This window comes from Heliangelus exortis, chromosome 15, assembly GCF_036169615.1.
Source record: "Heliangelus exortis chromosome 15, bHelExo1.hap1, whole genome shotgun sequence".
In the NCBI taxonomy this organism is placed as follows: domain Eukaryota; kingdom Metazoa; phylum Chordata; class Aves; order Apodiformes; family Trochilidae; genus Heliangelus; species Heliangelus exortis.
This window is the reverse complement of record NC_092436.1, coordinates 13151600-13176796: the sequence shown is the minus strand read 5'-3', so window position 1 is coordinate 13176796 and position 25197 is coordinate 13151600. Positions and strand designations below refer to the sequence as shown.

The 25197-nt window shown below is 39.3% G+C and overlaps 1 protein-coding gene across 10 annotated transcripts in view; it reads left to right on the top strand.

The window, feature by feature from the left end:
• TENM2 (teneurin transmembrane protein 2) overlaps positions 1 to 25197 on the top strand; it is a 558019-nt gene that overhangs the window by 513692 nt on the left and 19130 nt on the right. For 7 of the 10 annotated variants that reach the window (XM_071758386.1, XM_071758385.1, XM_071758384.1 and 4 more), the window contains 10 exons: positions 1870 to 2080; positions 6351 to 6470; positions 8017 to 8278; positions 8931 to 9198; positions 10208 to 10351; positions 14319 to 14568; positions 17439 to 17459; positions 20664 to 20896; positions 22405 to 22559; positions 23049 to 23923. In XM_071758386.1, the coding sequence (XP_071614487.1) occupies positions 1870 to 2080; positions 6351 to 6470; positions 8017 to 8278; positions 8931 to 9198; positions 10208 to 10351; positions 14319 to 14568; positions 17439 to 17459; positions 20664 to 20896; positions 22405 to 22559; positions 23049 to 23923 (2539 nt within the window). The remainder of the gene's footprint in view (positions 1 to 1869; positions 2081 to 6350; positions 6471 to 8016; positions 8279 to 8930; positions 9199 to 10207; positions 10352 to 14318; positions 14569 to 17438; positions 17460 to 20663; positions 20897 to 22404; positions 22560 to 23048; positions 23924 to 25197) is intronic. The other 3 variants (XM_071758383.1, XM_071758381.1, XM_071758378.1) reach the window with 1 other exon arrangement.

Below are 25197 nucleotides of genomic sequence, written 5' to 3'. Positions count from 1 at the left end.
CAGCCCATAATCTGCTGTGTGATGAGGACACTAGGGATGTGACATATGCTCACCTCTAATAACAGGTATAGCAAAAATAGGATGCAGGTTGAACAGGTAAATGTAAATTTGCCAAAGGGAGTAGTTTATATCCTGTTATTTCTAATGTGTTGAAAGGATTCTCTTGCCTGGCAGCTGTCTGAATAAAAGGACTGAGCAGTCTAAAGCAGGGGCAGTTTGAAGCTCATAGTTGTAGAGGTGTCACAGACCAAGAGGGAGCACAGGATGCTGACAAAACATTCTCAGAGCTTAATAGGAAAACTGCCTTGAGTTAGTCTGAAGCTAATGGTGTCCTTACAGTGATGATATAAAGTGGGTGGAAAATGGACAGTAGCAAAAAATAAGATTCCTACCTACATTGGAGAGGATTTCAAGATGAATGGAGTGCTTAATGTGAATAGGCGACTGACCTTAAAGCAATGTATAGCTCTTGCAGCAAGGTAATCTGTCTAACTTAAATTTCCTTAGAGGGCTGAATGAAACATTGTCAGCACACCTTAGCAGTTTTGCTTTTAAATCAGAAACTGTCATTGCAGGCAGACACAGTCTGTTGGAATTCTGAGGCTAATTGTAAAATAAGAAAGCTTTTCATAGATTTGAGATTTTTTTGTTGTTTTTCCAGTTATCAGTGTGTGGACTAATGCTGGCCCATTTTCCATTGAAAATACTGAAAATACACAGTCAGCTAAGCTACTGGAACATTCTTTCTTGTGTACAATATTCAGTAGGTGTCCAGGACATATTTTATCCAAAAGTCACATTAAAATGCTTTGGGGAGTCTCTGAAAGTTTACAGATTGCAGACTGACTGTGATTCTTGCCAGAGTACATAAACATTAGTTTCTAAATTGATAGAGATTATAATATTTTAAAATAAATTATTACTAATATCTACATAAAAGTAAAACTCCATTGACAGTACAGATTTCAACTAAATGAGTAAGAATGATGCAAATAAGCAGGGATGAATCTTAAATAAGTAAAGGATGATGCTAGAAGTTGTTACTTTACATGCTAAAAATACTCAGTTGTGATTTTTCTAAGTATACAATTTGGTCTACTGAATCCATTGTGGATTCAGTTTACATTTCTGGCATTTAAATCCACATTAAATGTAAAAATACATTAAAGTATTTTTCTTTAAAATACTTCTTAAGAAATATGGATGAATGATCTAATATGTGCTACTAGGCCTCAACCCACCAGTCTTGTGATTGATCCTTCCTTATCCAAGTAGGTGAACAAGTTCTGATTCAAGAATTTATGGGACATGGGGCTTCCTTCCCCTTCCCCATTATTTGCCAAAATGGGTACAATGTAATTTTTACTTTACTTCTGCAATGAAGCCACCCCCATCTTCTTCCCTTATCTCACCATATGGAACAAATTAAATAAAACACCATAATTCCCAAGATTCTTATAGCCCAGCAATGAAATGTAAAAACTTTGTAAAAGAAACAGATGGGAAGATTAAAAACAAACAAACCACCAAACAAACAAACAAACAGAAAATCCTATACTCCTTCTGCTATTCCTTATTCCTAATATCAAGCCTTAAGATATTTCTCTGATTCTCATCTGACACTGGTTTAAATTTGGGATAGATTCTTATTTGACATGTGTTTAAATTAATTAAACCAATAATGGCAGTGTACTTGAGAAGGTCTCATCCTTATTGCAGTCTTGGTCCAATTAGCAGCTTTATTGCATAGAGTGGTTACGAAGAGTAAGCACTAACGTTTTTTTTCCCAGAGCCTTAAGATATCCATTAGATATTACTGCTCGATAACCCTGTGCAACCTGCTGAATTTTGATGGTTCTTACCTTTCAGATGGCTTGGTTGACTGCCTAGATCCAGACTGCTGCCTCCAGTCTCCTTGTCAGAATAGCCTGCTGTGCCGGGGCTCACGAGATCCTCTCGACATCATACAACAGAGCCATTCTGGTTCACCAGCTGTGAAGTCATTCTATGATCGAATCAAGCTCTTAGTGGGGAAGGACAGCACTCATATCATCCCAGGAGAAAATCCCTTCAACAGCAGGTAGCAGCTATAAATATGAAGCTGTATCTGTGTAGTTTTGTCTGGGAAAATTTGTCCCAGAGGTTTTATTTGTGTTTTAACATGAGGTGCTTCATTCAGGTGCTTCACATGTTTGCACCTCAGGCATCGTTCCCAGTGAGGGCCCTCTTTTTGTAGTTTATGATGTGGCTTTGGTTTTATAACATGGCGTTTTATTAGTATTTTAACATATTGGCAGCACCTAGAGGAAGGTTCCTGCCACTGAAGAGGAGCTTCTGAGGTTTATAATTTATGAAGGCTGCAATCTAGAACAAGTGAAAATGCAAACTAGTTTCCAGTCAGAAAGAGATGACGCTTTGTTCAGTGCTGCAAATACAACTTTTAACAATGGAATAACATTTCAAGTTATTTTAAAGGTACATTCTTTTAACATAGAGGGAGTTGTTATTTATTCTTTATATAAAAACTTGCACTTTCACTTGCATTATCTCACTAGGTTTTTGTTTCCTTTGAGATTTTCTTTTTTATGTTTGTCCTTCCTGTGATTACTAATTAAATATTTATAAGGAATCTAAAAGCCAGCACATTTGTTACTTGATGGCACTGTATGCTTACAAGATAAGTGGTGTTCCTATTTATCATTTAAATGTGGATCCATAGAAAGAAGCTAAGAAATTGATGAATACGTTAATTATGTTCATATTGCCAAAGTTAAAACTGAAGAGTGAACTGCATTTGGTATAAGGCCCAAGAGATTGGACGGAAGGAAACTGACTTCTAGTCAGATTTTTGTTATAGGCATCCTGGGTGGTGTGGAGCAAGTCACTAAATGATTGTGTGTTAAATGAGGATCGTAATGTTTCTGCATACACCAGGCAGATTCCCATTGCATTCACCTCTACAATGCTCAAATTGCTCAAATATCTGACAACCCCTGCTGAACCCTACTCCATATAATACAGACTTTATTCTTTCTATAAAAATACTCTGCATACACACACAGACTTGTGCAGAAAAATGGAAGAAAATGGCTCTGTTGCTATCTAAACTTATGCATTTGTTATTTTCTCATCAGCTCAGTAAAAATAAAAAGAGGGAATTCTTTCCATTTTTTCTGCAATAATATGTGAAAAGGAAAACAAGAAGAGAGATGACTGGCTCATGAGGCTGAATAATTTGTCCAAGAATAAGTACAGGCTACAGCGTAAATAAGCACATAGCCCACAGGCTGGCTGTTACATGCTGATCTATGTATGTTTCAGTCAGCAAAATTTCCTTGAGTGAAGAGGAGCAGGCAGTTTCCTGTTTTGCAGTGTGTGCTGACCAGTACTAGAGCTGTTGCCTCATTAAGCCACCCAGCACAAAAATGAGTACATTCCCTGTGTCAGTATTCCACTTTCATCTAAGAACATTTAGTTGGGTTACTAGTAAGATCCAACAGTTCATTCCTAGATCCTGTAGTATTTTATAAAAGCAGGTGATTATCACCTGATTTTTGAGACGTGTCCAAATGTCTCGATGAGTATAGTGATAAGCAGGCATTCATGTGCCATCCAAGAAATACTAGAATGTATACTGGAAATAAGCAAGCTGTTTATATATAGTTATGTGTTGAACGCTTCAGAGCAGCCTCAGCTGTGCACTTAGACTCTGAGGCTTCTTTGAAAAAAAACACATTTTAAATTTTAGATTTTTTTTTTCTAATATGTTTTCTAGGGTTCCTGGTAGCAGAAGTCTTAGTTGTGTTTTATTCATCTGAAGCACGTCACATATTTTAACCTATCTTTGCAAATGTCATAATAATGACATTTTAAAATTGGCCTTAGCCTCTAAGTTGTGAAGGTATTTTTGAGAATTCTACAGCTCGGATGTTATTTCTGGTATCAATTTTGTATGTATCAAATGTATAGTGTCAAATTGAAAGTTATAAAACTAGGGGGGCTGACTTTTTAGAAGTGCCACAGGGTTAGATTCCTTTTCACATATACTTAAGCTGCCATAGTCTGAAGAAGTAGCTACCATGAAAGATAATTGCCTCTTTTCTTCACTCAACCTCTTATTCCATTGGAAGAGAAGAAAAAAAGTGGGACAAAACAGCAGTTAGGATTTTACTCCAGTACAGGTGTAAGAAAAGGAATTTATTTCCTGCCCTGCTAAGGAAAATGCATTGATTGCAGAAGTATTTAGATCTCAGTGATCATTTCTGTGTAGAAACCAGGTGAAACACAGTGATAAGGTGAAGAGAATCAGGTAAGTGTTTTCACATTTACTTCCTTTTTAAGAAAAGGACTTCATGTATCAGCCTAATTTGTCAGTTATGCTTTTAAAAGATTAAAGAAAAAAAAAAGCAAAAAGAAAAAAAAGCTTGTCCTATGTATAACTATTAGTTAATATATTACTTCTTATAAATCCTGGTTTTAAGTACAAATTTTAATATCCATTTTTACATATAAATTAAAAAGAGATGTTATTGGCCAAAATGTTCTCATTCAAATTATTTCCTGAAATAATGAAACTGATGGTAGAAAAACTTAAGTCATTATTAGTTTTGTTCTGCCTTATGATAATTTTTTTTTTTCTAAATCTCTTTTCTGCGTTGTTCCCCCTCATAAGGTTGCTTCCTACAACTGTGTGTTTGAAACATAATTCAAGCAAATTGAATAATGCCGAAAAAATGCTCTATGTCCAGTATATTCCCTAAATATATTCTCTCAACAGGTATTGATGTCTATCAAATTCCATATTCTATTACAAATTGTTGATTTCAGAAATCAAAATTTGACCTGAAGGGTCAAGAAGTCTTTGAAAGTTCTCAAAGAAAAGGAGCAGGAATAGCTTGTTTTCAATAACTAGTTTCTTTTCTTAAGAAATGAAGAAAATATTACACCTTGTTTGGAAGAAAAATATGAGGAATTATTAAATAGCCAGTATAATACAGCACTTTGAACATTAATTGACTAATGAAGATAGATGTGCTCTGATAGTGGGATGATGCAAGCATTTTCCCAGTTTTCAGCACAACACAGGGCAGTTTAATTCCCTCATCCTACATCTCAGGCTGGGTCCAGAAATCCATGGTGGGAGGATGCTGAGCCTGAATCCTGCTCAGGTCCAGTCCTGGTACTAACTCACCTCAGACACATGCCTGTTAATTTTCTGGCTCTCTCTTTTGCTACAGGTGAGAGGTGGTGGCTCATGCTGGGAGCACTTAGGGCTGAAATAGAAATCTTTTCACCTAGGACTACAGCGAAATGCAATTTTGCAATTCCTGAGATAAGGGGTTGCATCAGGATTTAACTCTCTGTGTTTCCCTGGATTACCTTCTCCTTTTTTTGTATTTCCAGTGCAGAAATGGAAACTCTCTACAAGGAGCTTCTTTTCCATCTCCCTTTTAGCATGCAGCTTCCCTGACTTGGCTCTCTGCTTCTCTGAGGGTAGAGGGAAGGTGGAAGGGAAAGGAGCCAAGGGATCGGGCCTACTCTCCAGCTGGGAAGGAGAGGGGCAGGGGCAAACTGGCCATGCTGGAGAGCAGCCAACCAGGGAGAAGCAGGACTTGCTTCAGTGCTGCTGCACTTTGCAGCAGCAAAGCACTCTCCGTGGAAAAAAACAGCCTGACTGCACCTTTTACAGGAATAACCAGTCTTCACCTCCTCTAGGTTAGGCAAAGTTGCTTAACTTGTTGGCAAAGAAAACTTGGTGTTTTGCCTGTGCCTAAAACTGGCCTTAAAACCAAACCCTTTCTCCAGATGACAAAGTCAGATGCAAGGGTTCCAAATTGGGACCAAATGCATTGTACAATCATCAGTCACTCCCTAAAATGATGGAACATGAGCCTTCACTTGGAAGACTGGCTGTATAAAAGAGAGGTATGGCATTACACCATAATGTTTTGAAGTATATTAAGCAACCACAGACATGCTATTATAGGCAGGGAGGATTTTGAAAAGTGCCCAATTATTGCGTCAGTGGGACTTCAAGGTCACAGTCCCTGCTTGGCTGAATGTGAGGTAGCTTTCTACTCCACAAAGCATTGTGTGAGAAGCCTTATTAGATAAGGAAGGCACCAACTCCTTTTATGTATACGCAGACCACACTGAATAGATAAGCATAATCTTGATTTTGGTCTATAGAGAGAACTGGAGAGTATTGTGGTATCTTCTGTCTTAAAAAAAAAAAACTTTGGAGTATATTAGAATTAGCATAAATGAGGCACAAGTTTTCAACTACTCTGTTTATAAACAACTTATCTTTGCGTTTTTAACTAATTTCAGTACCTTTAATTATCTTTCAGTCTCGTGTCTCTTATAAGGGGGCAAGTGGTAACTACAGATGGAACTCCTCTAGTTGGGGTCAATGTGTCGTTTGTCAAGTATCCAAAGTATGGATACACCATCACTCGTCAGGATGGCACGTGAGTCTGCTTGCTTCATTGAATACCTATTCTGTATCATTGCTGATTAACAGATGGTGTGATTTGATGGAACCATGTGGTATTGTGAATTGCATTCCTCCCAGGGCAAAGAGCTATCAAGTAAACACAGAAGTAATTTTTCACATGGCATTTTGAATGCTATCTGCAAGTAAAAAATGAAAAGGCCGAGTTCTGATAATACCGTGTGAGAAGGCAGACTCCTTTCAAATCGATTGCTCTGTATCTATGAAAACACTTGTGGACTACAGTAATATTCATCTGAGACCAGAAATACTTGATTATAAAATGCAAGGCAAGCTAACATGGCTGGAGAGAAAAAAAAAAAAAAAAAGAAAAGAAAGAAAAAAAAAAAGTAGAGTAACTATAGAATAGTATATTTTGGTAAAAGTTCCCTTCTGCTTCTTATTTCCTTTTGGAGATTTGCTATCTTTCGAGTTTCTTCAGGGTAGAATGTAATCAATAGATTCCATTTAATATATTTATACAATTTTCTGTTGTGAAAAAAGCCCCTTGTATCAGCCGATTTGAAGTGCACAAAAATTCAGATGAATAAAAATCAATGTGTCAGTGGTTTATCTAGTTTACTGACTGTGGTTCCTAAAACAGTAGCTCTGTGACACATGCACTGCAAACATTTGCCATTTTGTCTTGATCTTACATGCAACCAATTGAATTGAAATAATTAAGATGAGTAAACTGAACTATAATGAATATTTAATTTCCTCATTTCCCAGAATATTATTCTGTTATAATACAACTATAATGTTGATTTCAGTGGTTTAATACTACAGTAAATGGTGAGCTGAACTATATGGAGAGCAGAAAAGATGACTGATGTAATTGAGTAATTTGATACATTGCAAGCATTTGCATTAAATAACTGATACCTGCTTCTTTTCTCAGAACAACCTAGAAGTATTTTACACATTTAGGGCAGATTTCAAAATGCCTGAGCAGCTCCCCATTACTACTGTGTTTATTTAGGGGATTGTGAGTAAATAATCTCTGAAAAAGGATAGCTCAGTTGTCCTGGGGACAGGAATTCTTATTTGTAGAACACAAACAACAAAAACTTTCATTAATATACTTTTAAGAGAGAACATTAAGAACACTTGTTCTTAATAGTCTTTTAAGAAAGAGATACTTTTCTTCACACACTTCAGTGTCCAGATTGGTCTGAACTTGGCTTCTCTGCTGATTCTATATATAAAGGTGACTTGTAAGAATAAATGTGGCGCTTTTTTTGTTGTGTATTTTTTAATTATTTCATGCAAATGTTATAATATATAGAAACAAGGTGTGTACAGGTGACTTCAAACCATTGCTTGTCTTGGCTGGATTTCAGTTGTTTAATTGCCAAGGTTCAAATCCCATTACTCTTCATCACTTGAAGTTGATCATTTGAAGCATAACACTTAAAATATACTTACTAATACAGGTACAACTATATAGCTATTTTATTAGCCAGGAATGCTATATCTGGAATTATTCAGTATTGTTGCTTCTAAAGTCCACATTTTTCTAGGTTTGACTTGGTTGCAAATGGTGGCGCATCCCTAACCTTGCACTTCGAGCGAGCCCCATTTATGAGTCAGGAAAGGACAGTATGGTTGCCATGGAACAGCTTCTATGCCATGGACACACTTGTGATGAAGACAGAAGAGAATTCCATTCCCAGCTGTGATCTAAGTGGCTTTGTTCGTCCTGATCCACTCATCATTTCGTCACCACTTTCGACTTTCTTCAGTGAGGCTCCTGGCCAGAATCCCATTGTACCAGAAACCCAGGTAAGAACAGTGTGAGTGAAAAAAAAAAAAAAAAAGAAATTAAATGGTCACATGCTAGTGCTGACCTGAGCACTTAGACAGTTATCATTTGTTCCCTGGAATTGCTTTAGGTAATGCCTCTGTAGAGTTGCATTCATTCTGACAGATACCAGGTTTTATAACAAGGTCTGCAGAAGATATCTTAGGCTTGTGTCACCCAGACATGTTTATCTTCGGGTACCTTGCACTGTCTTGTTATCATATAATATATCAAGTATATCTCTGTATTTCAGTTGACAGCATAGGTGTTTCAAGAGAGTTTTGCAAAGGCTTGGTGTCTGCTGCTAATTGCAGGCTGTTTTCTTTTATTTTTACATAGGGCAAAGGAAAATCCTACTGTTTCACTACTTTATTCACTTAGTCATAGCTTTATACTAACAAGTAGCAAAAGCTGCAGATTGCCACGGCTATTTCGTATGTTCCCCCTTGCATGTAAATTGCTATAAAACTACTTGTACATATGTGTCCAGAAATATCAGCTGAGCTGCATTGCTGCACTGATTGGAGGATAACCATTCCCGGTAGCTGTAAGGTCATAAGAATATTTAAGGAGAGCATATTCTAAAAAATAATAAAGCACTAATGTAAAATGTTTGATCTTTTTCCTATTCAGGTTCTTCATGAAGAAATTGAGATCCCTGGCTCTAGTATAAAGCTCAGCTACCTGAGTTCCCGTACTGCTGGATACAAATCCTTACTAAAGATCGCAATGACTCAGTCCCTTGTGCCACTGAATTTAATCAAAGTTCATTTGATGGTTGCAGTAGAAGGGCATCTCTTTCAAAAATCATTTCAGGCATCTCCCAACTTGGCGTATACATTTATCTGGGACAAAACGGATGCATATGGTCAGAAGGTTTATGGGTTATCAGATGCTGTCGGTAAGTCGATACATACAAGCTCCAAAAGTTCCCTAATGACACCTGTAATTCTTAGTAAGAAAACCACAAAGAGAAGCAAATACAGACTAAACAGTTATTGTCTTCCTGGTATGGTGTATCTTGTGATTTTTCTTGTACACAATAAAGACCACATTTGGAACATCTCAACTACCAACAACATGCCTGTGTTTCCTGAGTCCATTCTTACTTTTCATTTTTTTTCAGTTAAGAAATCAACCTCATGCTGGATTGGCTGGCATTGTTCAGTGCATTTTGATTTTCATGCGTGTCATTACTTATAGCCACTTGTGGTGTAGTACATTTGAAATTAAAATGGTGGCTTTCTAATGTTGTTCAGTCATGTAGCTATTTTTAGTTAACTTGGTTCTAGTGACTGGGGAAGAAGAGTGATGATCGTAATATTTTTAAGATTTCCTTTTCATATCAGAATGAGGAAAACTGTCATGTAACAGTGCTAAAATTGGGCATCACAGATTTGCCAACGTGGAAAGAAAAATTTGTTTTTAAAATCTTCTATTTTATATTTCTTTCTTATATTATTGAATAGGTTATTGTTTTTCTGAGTAATGCTTACAGTCCATGTGTGCTTAAAAGCACACAAAATTTTGCTCCTTGGTATGTGGTAAAAGGAATACACTAAATAAATGCTGTGAGCCTCTGAAAAAATAAGGGTTTGATCTTTTCCTGGTATCTGACAGAATAATTTATTATAATTTTAAAATTATATTTCTCACTCTCACCAAACCGGTCACGTCCCATTCCCAGATATTCAAAGAGAAGGGATCAAATCCCTGCATAGTACATGTGAATGAAGTTCCAAATTTGCATCTAGTCAAATATCTGATTTTAATATTGTAGAATAAAAGAGAGGAATATAGTCAATTCATCTTCTTAAGGGGGCTGAGGAACTGGAATGCTGAAGGATTAGAATATGCTCTGGACATTTAATTCAGTGTTTGTTCAGCAAGTATATCACTTTTATTTTCAGTTTCTGTGGGTTTTGAATATGAGACTTGCCCCAGTCTCATTTTATGGGAGAAGAGGACAGCACTGCTGCAAGGATTTGAACTAGATCCATCAAATTTAGGAGGATGGTCTTTGGATAAGCATCATGTACTTAATGTCAAGAGCGGTGAGTTAGTTTATAATTCCATAGGTTTTCTGTGCTATATGGGGTTTTGTCATAGAACAGTTTTTATTTGCATTATATCTAGACTTGAAAAAAATGCAATTCCTCCACTCTTTTTGTTTCATCTTTAGCTTAGTAATGTATGGGACATGTTCCAGTTGTCAGAAAATTTTCACAGAATTACAACAGATTTTCACAGCATGTATTTCTAAAAATCAAAATCTTTATCCTCTGTTGTTCATTTCTTTCCCTGCAGTGTCCTTCTTCCTTCTTTTTCTTATATTAACCACACTCGTTCCTAGTTCCTTTTTGTTTGACCTTTTTCCCTCTAATCTGAGATGGGGCTTAAAAGGAGTATGAGTCTGTAATGAGATACTGAGTCTCATTTTGTCTGTTTCTTTTGTAACTTGAACCACAGAATCAGCCAGGTTGGAAAGGACCTCTGAGATCATCAAGTCCAACCCTTTATCCATTACCACTGTGGTTCCCAGACCATGGCACTGAGTGCCACATTCAGTCTCTTTTTAAAAATGTCCAGGGATGGAGAATCCACCACCTCCCTGGGCAGCCCGTTCCAGTGCCTGATCACCCTCTCTGTCAAGAATTTTTTCCTAATATCCAACCAAAACCTCCCCTGGCAGAGCTTAAGCTCCCTCAGCCCTTCCTCACAGCACTTGTGCTGGATCCCTTCACAGCCTCCTTGCTCGTCTCTGGACCTGCTCCAGCACCTCAATCTCCTTCCTGAGCTGAGGGGCCCAGAACTGGACACAGGACTCAAGCTGTGGCCTCACCAGAGCTGAGCACAGGGGAAGAATCCCTTCCCTGTACCTGCTGGCCACGCTGTTCCTGATCCAGGCCAGGATGCCATTGGCCTTCTTGACCACCTGGGCACACTGCTGGCTCCTCTTCAGCTTCCTGGCAATCCAGACTCCCAGGTCCCTTTCTGCCACTCTGTGCCCAGCCTGGAGCTCCCCATGGGGTTGTTGTGGCCAAAGTGCAGGACCCGGCACTTGGCCGTGTTGAACCTCATCCCGTTGGAATCATCCCAACTCTCCAGTCTGTCCAGGTCCCTCTGCAGAGCCCTCCTGCCTTCCAGCTGATCCACACTTCCCCCCAACTTGGTGTCATCTGCAAATTTGCTAATGGTGGACTCAGTCCCCTCATCTAAATCACCAATGAAGATATTAAACAGAACTGGGCCCAGCACTGATCCCTGGGGGACACCAATTGGATGCAGCACCGTCCAGCACCACTCTCTGGGGCCTTCCAGCAGTTCCTAACCCAGCACAGAGTGCTCCTGTCTGAGCCCTGGGCTGACAGCTTTTCCAGGAGAATGCTATGGGTGTCAAAGGCTTTGCTGAAGTCCAGGCAGACTCCATCCACAGCCTTCCCCTCATCCACCAGGTGGTCACCTGATAATAAAAGGAGATCAGATTGGTCAGACAGGATCTGCCCTTCCTAAACCTGTGCTGGCTGGGTCTGACCCCCTGTCCCTCCTGTAGGTGCTGTGTGATTGTCCCCAGGATGAGCTGCTCCATAACCCTGCCAGGCACTGAGGTCAGGCTGACAGCCCTGGAGTTTCCTGGGTCCTCCTTCCGGCCCTTTTTGTGGATTGGTGTGACATGGGCCAACTTCCCATCATCTGGGACCTCCCCAGTGAGCCAGGACTGTTGGTAAATGATGGAGTGCATCTTGGTGAGTTCTTTCACGAGCTCCCTCATCACCCTGGGGTGGATCCCCTCTGGTCCCATAGACTTGTGATGATCCAAGTGGCTCTGCAGGTCACGAGCTGTACCCTCCTGGATTATGAGGGTGCTATTTAGCTTCTTATTTCTGTCTACAATCCCTAGAAGCCAGCTGTCCTCAGGACAACCTGTCTTACTGTTGAAAACTGAGGTAAAGAAAGTGTTAAATACCTCAGCCTTTTCCTCATCTTTGATAACTATATTTCCCCCCATGACCAACAAAGAATGGAGGTTTTCCCTGCCCCTCCTTTTGCCATTGATGGAGAAACACTTTTTGTTACCCTGAATGGAATTGGCAAGATTGAGTTCAAATCATGCCTTCATCTCTCTAATTTTCTTTCTACATGACCTAACTATATTCCTAAAGTCTTCCTGAGTAGCCAGCCCTTTTTTCCATAGTCTGTAAGCTCTCTTTTAAACCCAAATTTCCTTTATTATCTCCCTGTTCATCCAGACTGCTTGTCTTCCCCTCTGGTTTGCCTTTGAGCCCACAGAGACAGCTGCTCCTGTGCATTCAGGACTTGCTCCTTGAAGTACACCCATCCCTCCTAGACCCCTGTGTTCCCAAGGGCTGTTTCCCAGGGTACACTCTGAATCAGTCTTCTGAAAAGGCCAAAATCTGCCCTCCAGAAGTCTAGCATAGAGGTTTTATTGTTGACCCTCCATGCATCCCAGAGTATTAAAAACTCTACTATTTCATGTTCAGTGTGCCCCAGATGGGCTCCCACCACTACATCTCCCACCAGCCCCTCTCTGTTTGTGAACAGGAGGTCTAGAGGGGACCCATGCCTGGTGGGCTCTATTTACCAGCTGAAGTAGGAAATTACCCTCTCTCCTCCAGGAATCTCTGACACTGCCTCTTTGCTGTGTGGAGTTCCCAGCAGACATCTGGCAGGTTAAAGTCACCCACGAGAACAAGGGCTGGTGATTTGGAGACATCTGCCAACTGTTTGTAGAATAATTCATCACTCTCATCATCCTGGTTGGGTGGTTTATAGCAGACTCCCACCAGGATGTCAGCCTTGTTGGCCTTCCCCCTGATTTTGACCCACAGGCACTTAACCTTGTTATTTCTGACCTCAAGTTCTACAGAGTCAAGAGGTTCATAGGGCCACTCCTCCACCTCTCCTACCTTGTCTGTCCCTTCTGAAGAGCTTGTAGCCATCCATGGCAGCACTCCAGTCATGGGAGTGATCCCACCACGTTTCCGCGATGGTGACTACATCACAGCTTTCCTGCTACATGATGGCTTCCAGCTCCTCTTGTTTGCTTCCCTCCTCCTGTTTGATTTCACTCTTAAGTCAGGCTCATTTCTGTTGAGCCCAGTTTCAATCCCCTCCCCCTTCAAACCAAGTTTAAAGCCCTCCTGATCAGCTCGCTGGGTTTTTCCTCTCTTTTTCTTTAAATATCCTAAGGTGAGTGTTCCTGGTCTTCACATTTTACCAGAGGCTATTAGGGAGCATATTTCGTTCAGTGTAAAGTGTTTTCTACAGCCTCCCTGCTGATTCTTGCATTAACAAATTGCAAAGATATTGTTGCACAAGGAAGCTAAAGTAGCATTCACAATAGGCAAGATCAGGCTGTTTGCACACACTTTAAGTGCTGTGCAGTGCATCAAATGCTGCTGAGATAGCCATTTGGATAGAGCACGATACTCACTGTTGTCACCAGCAGGGAGCCAGTTACATTAGGATCATATAACTGCAATTCCAAAAGAATTTGAGGCAAAATGTTTCCAGACAGAATTTTACAATCTTTATTACATTGAAAATGGTCACTCTGTTTAAAAAATTTGAAAAAATTTGAAAGACAGAGAGGCAGAAAGGTAGATTACAAACAAAACATAACATAGGAAACTGGGATGAGAGGACCCAGAGACACAGATTAGGAATATGTGTTCTTTGTTGTTTGTCTTCTCACTTTGCAATTAATAACACAGTCTAAACCATTGTGCTGGGATGGTGAATTGTATGGCAGTGTTTTCTTTCATAATGAATACCAAAGGACCATGGGCCTGTGAGTGTGGGCGTGTTTTAACAGACAATCTTCATTTCACCTTTATTTTTACTACTGCAAGGCTCTCCTACTCTTTTTGCACCACTGAAGAACCAAATGGTGGAGTTGTTCCAGCATACAGCCCTTAATAACAGCTGTTGAAAAGAAAACACCCGGAGTCCCTGCAATGAATGATGCTAATAACCACTTTTTTCCTTCTTTGTTATTAGGTATATTGCACAAAGGCAATGGAGAAAATCAGTTTCTAACTCAGCAGCCAGCTGTGATAACCAGCATCATGGGTAATGGGCGCCGAAGAAGCATATCCTGTCCTAGCTGCAATGGCCTGGCAGAAGGAAATAAACTTTTGGCCCCTGTGGCACTGGCAGTGGGTATTGATGGAAGTCTCTTTGTTGGAGATTTTAACTATATTCGGCGCATTTTCCCATCCAGGAACGTTACTAGTATATTGGAGCTGAGGTAAGGTGTTACTCTTAGTGCTTCATTTCTCTAGCCTGAGCTCAAATCAGCCTTTACCATTACTTTTTATAATTTTGTAAAACATTGTCACTTTCAACCTATTTGAATCCCAGTGGAGAAATGGGGCACAGAAATGCATAGTTCAAAGTATGTATTTTATCAGAGCAATGACTATAGAGAAGGACTAAAGAGTACAAAGCAATTTGTACAAAAACCACCTTCTTCTGTCCTGTTGGTGACCATCTGATATAATCTCCTCCCAGTACTATACATATTTTTTTATTTTTTTAAACTACAGAACTGACTGCCATTAGGTACTGAGCCCCAGTGATGAGCAGAAGTATGATAGTCTTACAAGGTTAGAAGAAAGATTTTCCTATCACTGGTTTTGAGAGCCACTTTCCGATTTCTTTCCCATACTCGTAAGTCTGTTCCTGTAGGTTGGCAAGTGCAGTAAAGATTGAAATACAGTCATTTTGCATCATCAGAACTCCCTAAGATTGTACATCATTCCTCCCGTCCTGCACCATGCCACCCCCAATGTTCAGATTTGGTCACTTAATAGGGAAGATATGAGTGTAGAGTGTACCACTTCTCCCATTTCTGTTCCATCTTTTTTTTTTTTCCATACTTCTAGGAGACAAGAGCTATTACTTCAAGCTGTAACTGGACCTTATAGTTACAGCACTGTTGAGGATTCGCAGAAAAATAAGGAAAAGCAGCTTGCATTGACTGACTTCCGATACTTCTGCAGGCCACTCAGGCAATAGGATTAGTACGCTTGTAAACCAGATATAGCTGCAAAGTACACAAAGTAAATTTAGGTCTTCAGCCTTTTTCTTTTTTTTAAAGGCTATATAAAGACAAGTATCCAATTCCTCTGCTTCCACTGTACTTTAAGTTTTTAATTAGTGGGGAAAAGTGCAAAATGATTGGACTGTTAGAGAATAGGATACCTACCTCTATTTTACACCAGTCCTCCATTCATGTCATTCTGTTGATGTCACTGCTGTAATTTCTGATTTATATAAGACAAAATAGATCTGATTCAGGCCAATTCTAATCTTAAATCATTCTGACACCTACCATATACACCATCAGTCTGCTTCATTGTATTATTAGGAAAAAAAATCCTAGATTATCCAGTGCTTTCTGCTAGCAGCTCAGTAAAAAACTCAGAATGTAGCTGGTGTGGATGTGTGACCTGCTATAAATAGTTATCAGTATAGACTATGACTTTCAGTAAGAAGAATATGCTGGTGGTTTTTTTCTAATTTGTTCACTTCCGATCAGCTTTCTAGTATATATAGGACTACAGCTTTATAGGTGAAGAGAAACATTTTCAAATTAGGATACTTAATATATGGCATTTTCATGAACCTCACTTCCTAATACTAGCCTGTGACAGTTTCCTACCACACCTGGTATTTGAAAATTTTATTTCCACGTTTAAGTCTGAGTACTTTGCTTTCTCTCTGTGCAAGAGAACTTGGGCTTTTCAGCACATGGGATGGAAAACAGGAAAGGATATCAGTAAAGAAACAGAAGATGTACTTACTTATCTGCTTTTGCCCAGTTTCTCTGTTCTTCTATGAAATTCTGTTTTCCATAGCTTAGTTGCTTTAGCTGCTGTAATAACTATTAGCAATGAACAATAAAGCTATTGTCTTTTGAGTGCTCTTGGACAGATGCACATGTTGACTGACAGATCAAGGACTTGCAGTGATGCCTTTTGGCACCTTGTACCTCTAAAGGGAATTAAAAAAATATCATCCATAGCAGGAATTCTGATTCAGTGGTGATATTAAAATCTGTATGAGTTACATGGGCAAGAGCCATTTAAGTATGAACATGAGCAGAGACCAGGTAGTATTAAGTAGTTTGAATAACATTGCAAATAGCATGTCCACAAGTATTGTAACCTAAGTACATGGCTTTATTTAGATTAGATTTCACAATTTTGGTTTTATGTAAGCCAATATACATCTTGAGTAACTCAGAGTCTCCCAGTGTGTGTATGTGCTTTGCACTGTCCTTTCTGAAGGCGCCTGATCCTGACTAACAGGAATTTTGACTCAGGAGTGTCCCATACCACGCTTAACATTGGTATTGCAAGTCTGGGCCTGTGCATTGCTGCTGCAGCTCAGGAGTCATGCACCTCCTTGTTTCATTCAGTGAATATTCCTGAATGGAAATGACATAAACACTGTGGAGAATGTATTACTTCTAGGAAAGCTAGAGACACTTTGACTTTGTGTCTAGACAGTAAACTAGGGATCAATTAATGTTATGTCTCTCCTATTGTGCAGTATCTTACTGCTCAGTTAAAAGGTTCTTTTTACCCTAAGATTTGCTTTGATAGGCTTAAATAGATAGCAAGTAGCACCAAACTTGCTTTAAGCAATTGTTTCCAAGACTGGGGGAGAGGGAAATAAACTGCATAGTAGAAATTTGTTTAGAAAAAGCCTGTTGGAAAACTATTTTTATTAAAGAGGTTGCATCCAACTGGTGGACAATATCCTAAGCCCAGTGCTTTCCTCGTTCCCAGTTCAGTATTCAGAAAGCCATGGGTTTTCCTCTCTTCTAAGCTACATATACTTTCATGTGAAAACTCTTCCAATGGTCCTGAAAGTTTCCTGTAAAATATATGGGGGGAGGAGGGTGGGAACAAGGGTAGCCTACCAGGGAACTAGCTTGCAAGTCTGTCACCCCTAGTTGCTCTTTGTCCATAGACCACACGAAGGCTAGTGCTGAAAAGAGGTATCTTCTCCTGTGTCCTTTTGTAAAATAAAATAAATACTATGTTTGCTTTACCATCTATTCTTCAGCTAACTGTTTGTTCTTTTTTCTTCTGTTCCCTTTCTATAAAGAAATAAAGAGTTTAAACATAGGTAAGACACGAGCTCTTTCCCATATAATTTGATATAGTTTGTTTGCCTCATTGTGTTTGCTTTTTGTGTTGTGCTTCTTGTGTAATGTTATGTTATTCATGTACCATATATAGAAACACTTCTATGTGCTAATGGTGTGTTATGAATATGATAAGCTTCACCAATTGCAAAATGCAGTCAAAAAGCAACCAAGTAAGTTCTGACAGTAATTAGAGATTTCTAGTAGAATGCAAGTATAATGAACCCCAAGCTAATTTCTATAACAACACTTTTCCCTGCTGTCTGTAATTGATCTAAATGGGTCAGGTAAACTACAACAGCAGTTGTACAAATGCCAGAAAGATTCATAAAGCACTAATAATGCAAATTGGACAAAAAATTAATTTACCGGTCATTAATGATTTTCTGAACCCTCTTTCCTTTTCCATTATTTAGTTTCTTTTTTCTTTCATCAAATATATTTAACAGTCCATCAACATGTGGGGCTGGTTGTATGCAGCCACTAGATCCAGTCCCTGTAAAATTCATGAGGGAGGCATAACTTCTCTGGACATTAGGAGAAAAGATTTTTCATTGTCTTACCTGAGCACTAGGCCTTGTGGATGGCAGCAGCATAGGAAGTACTCGTACCTTCTTCAGTGCCAGACCTGGGACAGAGAGGATGTTCACCCTGGAGAGTATCAAGGGCAAGAAAAAAAAAAGTGTTGTAGATTATTCCATAGTGTCCTGTGCATCACCCTTTTAAAACCATACTTTCCCTTTCTGTAACACAAGTTAGACACGAAAGAGCTCTGGACTGAAGAGTATAATTTCCCCTTTACAACATATCTTAGTATAGCATTTGTAACACCTCTAAATGTTCTTATCTAGATTAATTCATTCACATTTTGCTAATGATTATTGGTGATGCTGGAGGCTCGTGTGCAAGCATAAGCTTAATTAATTTTTCAGGTGTTTAGAGATTTGCTCTGAGCAGCTTCTCATTGTTGCACTGTTGAGAATTTGACGCACATACAAGAAGAATAGGGAGGACAAGCTGATCCTGCCTGTCCTTGCTGTAAAGCACCACGGTCCCTCACAGAGTCAGGCTGCCTGTGGTGGCAACTGCTGCATTCACTGGGGAGGGCTAGAGGTGGAGAAGTTATTAGCTTACTGTAATTTGGATAAAAGATTACAACAGCCTGGAGAAAAGCGAGGCAAAGGTCTTTAATTGCTCTGATGCCAATTAGAGAAATATTTACTTCTCATTTATAAAATACATCCCTATTTGAGTTTAAAATCTAGTAGTTTCTTAGGGGACCTGATGACTGCACACTGACTCTCACCAGTCACCTTCTGCTGAAATCCTTTATATATTTTACATGGAGAGTTCTCCACTCTTAGTTCTCTTCCCGAGCTCAGGAAGAGTAGAAAAGGTTTATTGTTCAGTGTAAGGGGAAAGGAGGGTAGAAGAAAGAGCAGAATTTCGAAACCATGACAAATGTGCCAGTGTTTGCATGGCTCACATGCTTGAGAGATGGGAGAAATCCTTTAAGTAGAAAGAAATATTTTTTTGTGTGGCAGGGAAGACTTAGCTTTGTTTTAGAAGACTGGGATAAGTGTCTAGTGAAGAGGTACAGTCTGCTGCTGAAGATAAGGAGATGAACTTGGGGAATAAAGAGATTGCAGCCTAACCTCAAGCATGTCACTGGTCTCCCTGCATAACTTTGTCAACACCACTTAACCTCTCTGTGCCTCAGTTTCCTCCTCTGTAAAATGGGTAATACCCATCTTTTTCAAGTACTTTGAGATCCATGCATGAACTAAACCTGAAAAGTATTTTTTGTTTATTGTATTTTTTCATCTCTAATATCTACACTCCTAGGCTTCAGCAGATGGTATTACCTCTGCCTACTGAATTTTGATCAAACTGTTCTTCTTCCAGCTTTCTACAGTTTTAGAACAAACTGTTATTGACCTAAATTCTTTGCATGTCAAAGACTGGCACAGAGGAAGATAACTGTAGAAAGTGAAATTTTTGGCCCTCTGTATTCCTCCAGATCTGATCATGACCACATGAATACAGTGGTCTTTATGCTGCCAATAATCCATCTGCTGAAAGTGGCTTATAGTTTCAGCGAGTCTGATCAAGAAATGGCTTTTGTCCATCATAACTTACCTCTGTGTATCCTCACTCTTGGAGAAGGGCACTTTTGCCACATGAAACTAGGAGTGTGGATATTTGGAGGCAACTATCTCTGGTTACTGGTAAGTAACCTTCATTTTTTTTCTCCAGTCTTCATTTGTCTTCTCTGCTTTGAAACCATCATTGACCTTATTTATGCTCACCCATAGGCTCCAAAGGCTGGAAAATTCACATCATGCTTAAAATCCAACTAAAATGAGTTAAACTGGCCAGGAAAGATTTTGACAATATTTCTGCACTGCAGCTCTGTGTGTGTGACTGTATATATATTGCAAAGATTGACATTTTTCAGTTTGCAGATGATTTGCTAAAGTAGTTCCAAAATGTGACAAGCTGTCAAAAAAAATATATTTCAGAAGAGAAATTCTTTCCATATGAGCACCCATTCTAATCACAAACTGAGGACCAGTTTTCCAGTAACAGAAGGTTTGGAATTAAAGTCAGACACTTGGGGTCTCTGGTTTTAGTTAGATAGCCAACTTCATCTCCTGTAAATGAGATTCTTGATAAGAATGAATGAGAGCAAATTTGCTTTAGGAATAAAATTGTTATGCCTCTGCCTCCTATTTATACAAGACTTCACAAATTTTGTGTTGTAATATAAGTATTTCAGAAGCTGGTTCTTTGATCTAACTCCTGTGAGTTCTGCTTTTAAACAAGTTTAAAAAAGGTAGCAGGAGGGGGAGCAACAGGTAGAAAGAGATAAACCAAAGAGAACTGACCTGGAGCAGAGCTGAAGGGCTAAGGAGATCAAGAGAAAAGTCTGCTATGTAGCTTTGACTTACTGGGCTCTGCTGTGCAAGCTTTGCTGTAGCAGGATTAATGAGATTTAAAATTACAGTCCTTCTGAAACACTAACCAGGCCTTAATCAAGTTAGGTCCTCAGATGAAAGTCCTCTTTATAAAGGTGTTCGACTTTGTGTCGATCTCTGTGTCTGATGAGTACCTGAGCTCTAAAAGCCAGTGAAGTTTCTAGACTGCTCAGCTTTTTCTGTTTTATGCTTTCTTTTTCTCTAAAGCAACAATCCTGCTCATAAATACTATCTGGCCGTGGACCCTGTTTCAGGCTCACTGTACATATCGGACACCAATAGCCGACGGATCTATAAAGTCAAGTCCCTCACTGGCTCCAAAGACCTGGCTGGGAACTCAGAAGTGGTAGCAGGGACCGGAGAGCAATGCCTGCCCTTTGACGAAGCTAGATGTGGGGATGGAGGGAAGGCAGTGGACGCAACACTGATGAGCCCACGAGGTAAATCAGGAAAAGAAGCTGAAGAAAATCGCTGCATGAGGCTAGGCTGGATGTGGAAATAATTATCTGGCAATTAAATCACTCCTTGCTCAGTAATTTTTATTCTGGGTTTTAATTACAGTGGATTGGCAAACGTTCATGCTTTGTTTAGTTAAAGCAAACTTTATTACCCCAACATTGCACACTGCAAAAAGAGAACAGAACACAAATTAGCAGGGTACCGCTCACTCCAAGAAGCAATCGTGTAAACTGGGAAACAAATCACTGTGTGAGATAGTCTAGGGGGAGAAAAACTACCTGCTGTCATTTTGTTCCAAGTTTTATTCTATGTGTCCTCTTGTTCTTCAGAGGCAGAGGAAAAATAAAAGGAATTTTGTTGTTTCCAGTTTCTAATTTTTAACAAAAACTTTTCAAGATTTATGTAGAGATCTGGGGATTTTTTTTCTTTTTAACAATTGTTTTTTTACATTGTTTCACCTTAACTATCAGGATGATTTAATCAGGTGTATTGCCAGATGTTTCAGACCTCTTTGCATTGTATTTCAATGGCTGATGATAACTAGATGATCTTAAAAGGGAATAAAAATGAAAGGTCCTGTTTATTCCTATAGGTAATAGTTTCAATTAATACATACAGAGTATGTTAACAGGAGAATGCTGCTTGCCATGTGTTAAGATAAGCCTCTACAAAGAAGTTAAGAAGATAAAGCTGTATCTTCTCTCACTGCCCAGTAGGACGAGCACTGCCAATAATTTGAAGACAAAATTTTTAGATCAGTATTTTATTTTCAGCCCAGGAAATGGACAAGGCAGCATGCCAAATCAAAGCAGGAAAGGCAAGTGAGAGAAAGCCTGCCCTCCTTCACAACAGGCAGCGCCGTCCTTCTGTTCCTCCAAGGCAGCACCCCTTCATCCTCTACCTTTCCTCTCCAAGGACTCCTAGTTTTACAGGCATTGAACCTTTCCTTTTTTTTCTAGGCTGGAAACCTCTGTCTTCATCTGGAAATACCAGATGTTCTTCCACTACTCCTAACTGTGACAGGTCAAAGAATTAAAAAACATGCTGAAAGAATATAGTTGCCTCTTAAATTTTTGAAACGTTTTAAAGCAGTTTTAAAAGATTGCTAAAAATTCTCCATTCTGAGTAGATCCTTCAGATGAAGAAAATACCACCTCAGATTTCTGAGTTTAAAATTTTGGTTGTTTTGGTTTTTTTATGATTGGGTTTATGTAATGTGTCATACAGGGTTTGACTTTTTGGCATGTTTTGGGGATTTCTGTGGTTTTATTTTCTTTAAAGCCCCAAAGGATACACCTGCTTGATGCTATTTATTCAGCAGAACTTCAGGTACTTGAAGGGTTCCAGGACCTGGTGCTCAGATTGCAAGGAAGGAAAGAACAGGGAAGTGAACAAACATCACCATTTTGTAAGCTTGTTAATAAGATGAAGCCTGCCTTGAAGCTCAGAGCCTCACTGTGTCACTGATGCTTGGTTTCTGTATTTGCAGGAATTGCAGTGGATAAGTATGGACTCATGTATTTTGTTGATGCCACTATGATTAGAAAAGTGGATCAGAATGGGATTATATCAACCCTGCTGGGCTCCAATGACCTAACTGCTGTTCGACCTCTCAGCTGTGATTCCAGCATGGATGTCACCCAGGTAGACTATTGCTGCATTTATTTTCTTCTCTGCCTTAGAAGAGATGGGCATCTATTTCAGGTGATTTCCTGGCCACTTAAGAAATACATTATGCAGCACAACATGATAAGATATTTTATTTAGTACTGAGTGAACCATCCTTTTACTGTAGCTAACACAGGATATTTATGCAACTATAGAGAAATCAGGTTGAGATAATGGGAGTTATTGTCTTAATTGCCTGTTTTTATGTAATTATTGTAAATCTTCCACAATGTAGTACTCCTTTCTTGCACAGAAACACAAATAGCTGAAGTTACCACTGCACGTAGCTTTAATATTTCCAAAAAACAAAATCATTGTTTGAAATAGTTGCCACTCATGACTTGGTTTCATGATTTACACTGATAAACCGCTCACTAATTTGCTGTTGTTACACGTGGAATTTTAAACACTGGAAGTGTACTTTTCAGTTACGAGTTTTACAGTAATAATTTGTGCAACTCATAGGTACGGCTGGAGTGGCCTACTGATCTCGCTGTCAATCCCATGGACAACTCACTTTATGTCCTAGAGAACAATGTTATTTTACGGATCACAGAAAATCATCAAGTTAGCATTATTGCTGGACGCCCCATGCACTGCCAGGTTCCTGGTATAGACTACTCTCTTAGCAAACTGGCTATTCATTCTGCACTTGAATCAGCCAGTGCCATTGCCATCTCACACACAGGAGTTCTTTACATCAGTGAGACAGATGAAAAAAAAATTAATCGGCTACGCCAGGTAACTACCAATGGAGAAATATGCCTTCTTGCAGGGGCAGCTTCAGACTGTGATTGCAAAAATGATGTCAACTGTAATTGCTATTCTGGGGATGATGGGTATGCCACTGATGCCATCTTAAATTCACCATCTTCCTTAGCTGTGGCCCCAGATGGTACCATCTACATAGCTGATCTTGGAAATATCCGCATTAGGGCTGTCAGTAAAAACAGGCCCATTCTTAATTCTTTTAACCAATATGAAGCTGCATCTCCAGGAGAACAGGAGCTGTATGTCTTCAATGCTGACGGGATTCACCAGTACACTCTCAGCCTTGTAACTGGGGAGTACTTGTACAATTTCACCTATAGCAGCGATAACGATGTCACAGAGGTGATGGACAACAGTGGCAACTCCTTGAAGGTCCGTCGGGATGCCAGTGGGATGCCCCGCCACTTACTGATGCCGGATAATCAGATTGTCACGCTGGCTGTTGGCACTAATGGTGGACTCAAGCTGGTCTCAACACAGACCCTGGAGCTCGGATTAATGACATATAACGGAAACAGTGGTCTCTTAGCAACGAAGAGTGATGAAACAGGATGGACAACATTTTATGAGTAAGAATGTTTTTGGATATATTAAGCGTACATTTATTTTTCAAATGGTAGTGAATAGGCCCGAAACTGATCCTGCTGAAATTTGTTGTAGGTTTTTCACTTATGCTAAATAAGGCCAGTACATCTCAGGCTAGTAGGATACTGGAAATGATTGAGTGGCTTCTTGATTTCATCAGATTTGCCAGGTCCTATGGGTGGGTAAGGAACCACCTAAATTCCTGCCCGCAGTCTGAGGCCAGTGAGGAAGCTCACCCCCCTCCAGCATGAAGGACTGTGTGCCACATTCAGAAACACATTTTTGATTTAACAGTTGGGTCCTGCCTCTCAGTCATCAGGAAGGTTGTAGATATTCAGACAAGCTCCCTGCAATCTATGGCTCCTGTTGAGCTGCCTGTCTCTAGGAACCCTAACACCGCAGTTTCTTTTGGAACTCAAATTAGGTATCTTTCTGTTCATATATTACTCATGTTTTTTTAAAGGCTGATTAACTTCACTGATTGTTCATTTTTGAGACAAGTGAGGAAATGAGATCCCCAGCTCTCTGTCAGACCCTTTGTGTAACTTCCGTAATTTGTAGATAACCCAAAAGCACGCTAGTTTAAAAAGATTAAAAAGACAGAACTTCCTCTTTAAATGAAATTCATCAGAGAAAAAGTTCAAAATTATATTTAAAATCTAGAAAACATAGTGAGATTTTTTAGTAGTTACCCTATTCTTAGTAGTCTTATTGCCATGTATTGATAAAAGCAGTTTTAAATTGAAAATATATGTAACTTTTAAGTTTGGCAAATCTGATGCCATATATTTTGTTTGAAATAGTTAATTAATGATGACAAAATATTGTTTCTCAAATTAGCAGGTAGAGAGTATGAATGGGACTATATATTAATTTTGGATTTTAGGTTTATTTTTCAGTTTACAGACTAGTGATGAGGCACACATATTGTATTTCATTAATGAATTCACCTTGGCCACTTTAGTTTTAGAGAAAACATAAGCAATGCAGGAATAAAAAGGACTGTATTCAATCTGCTCAAAATATATCTGAGTATTGCACCATAAGTGTTCTGTCCACTGTTTTGGTTCTGTAAAAAAGGAACGTAGTGCCCTCTCGTGGTCCACTTCAGATGTGGCCCTGGAAACTGAGCCACTGCGATTTTTTTAGCTAGACTGTGAGTAGAGGTGTGGAGGATTTTTGTCCGTGGTATTTTGGAAAGAGTACTCCTTTATCACACATTAGTTACAAAAGTAATTCAATTATGTGAACACTTGAA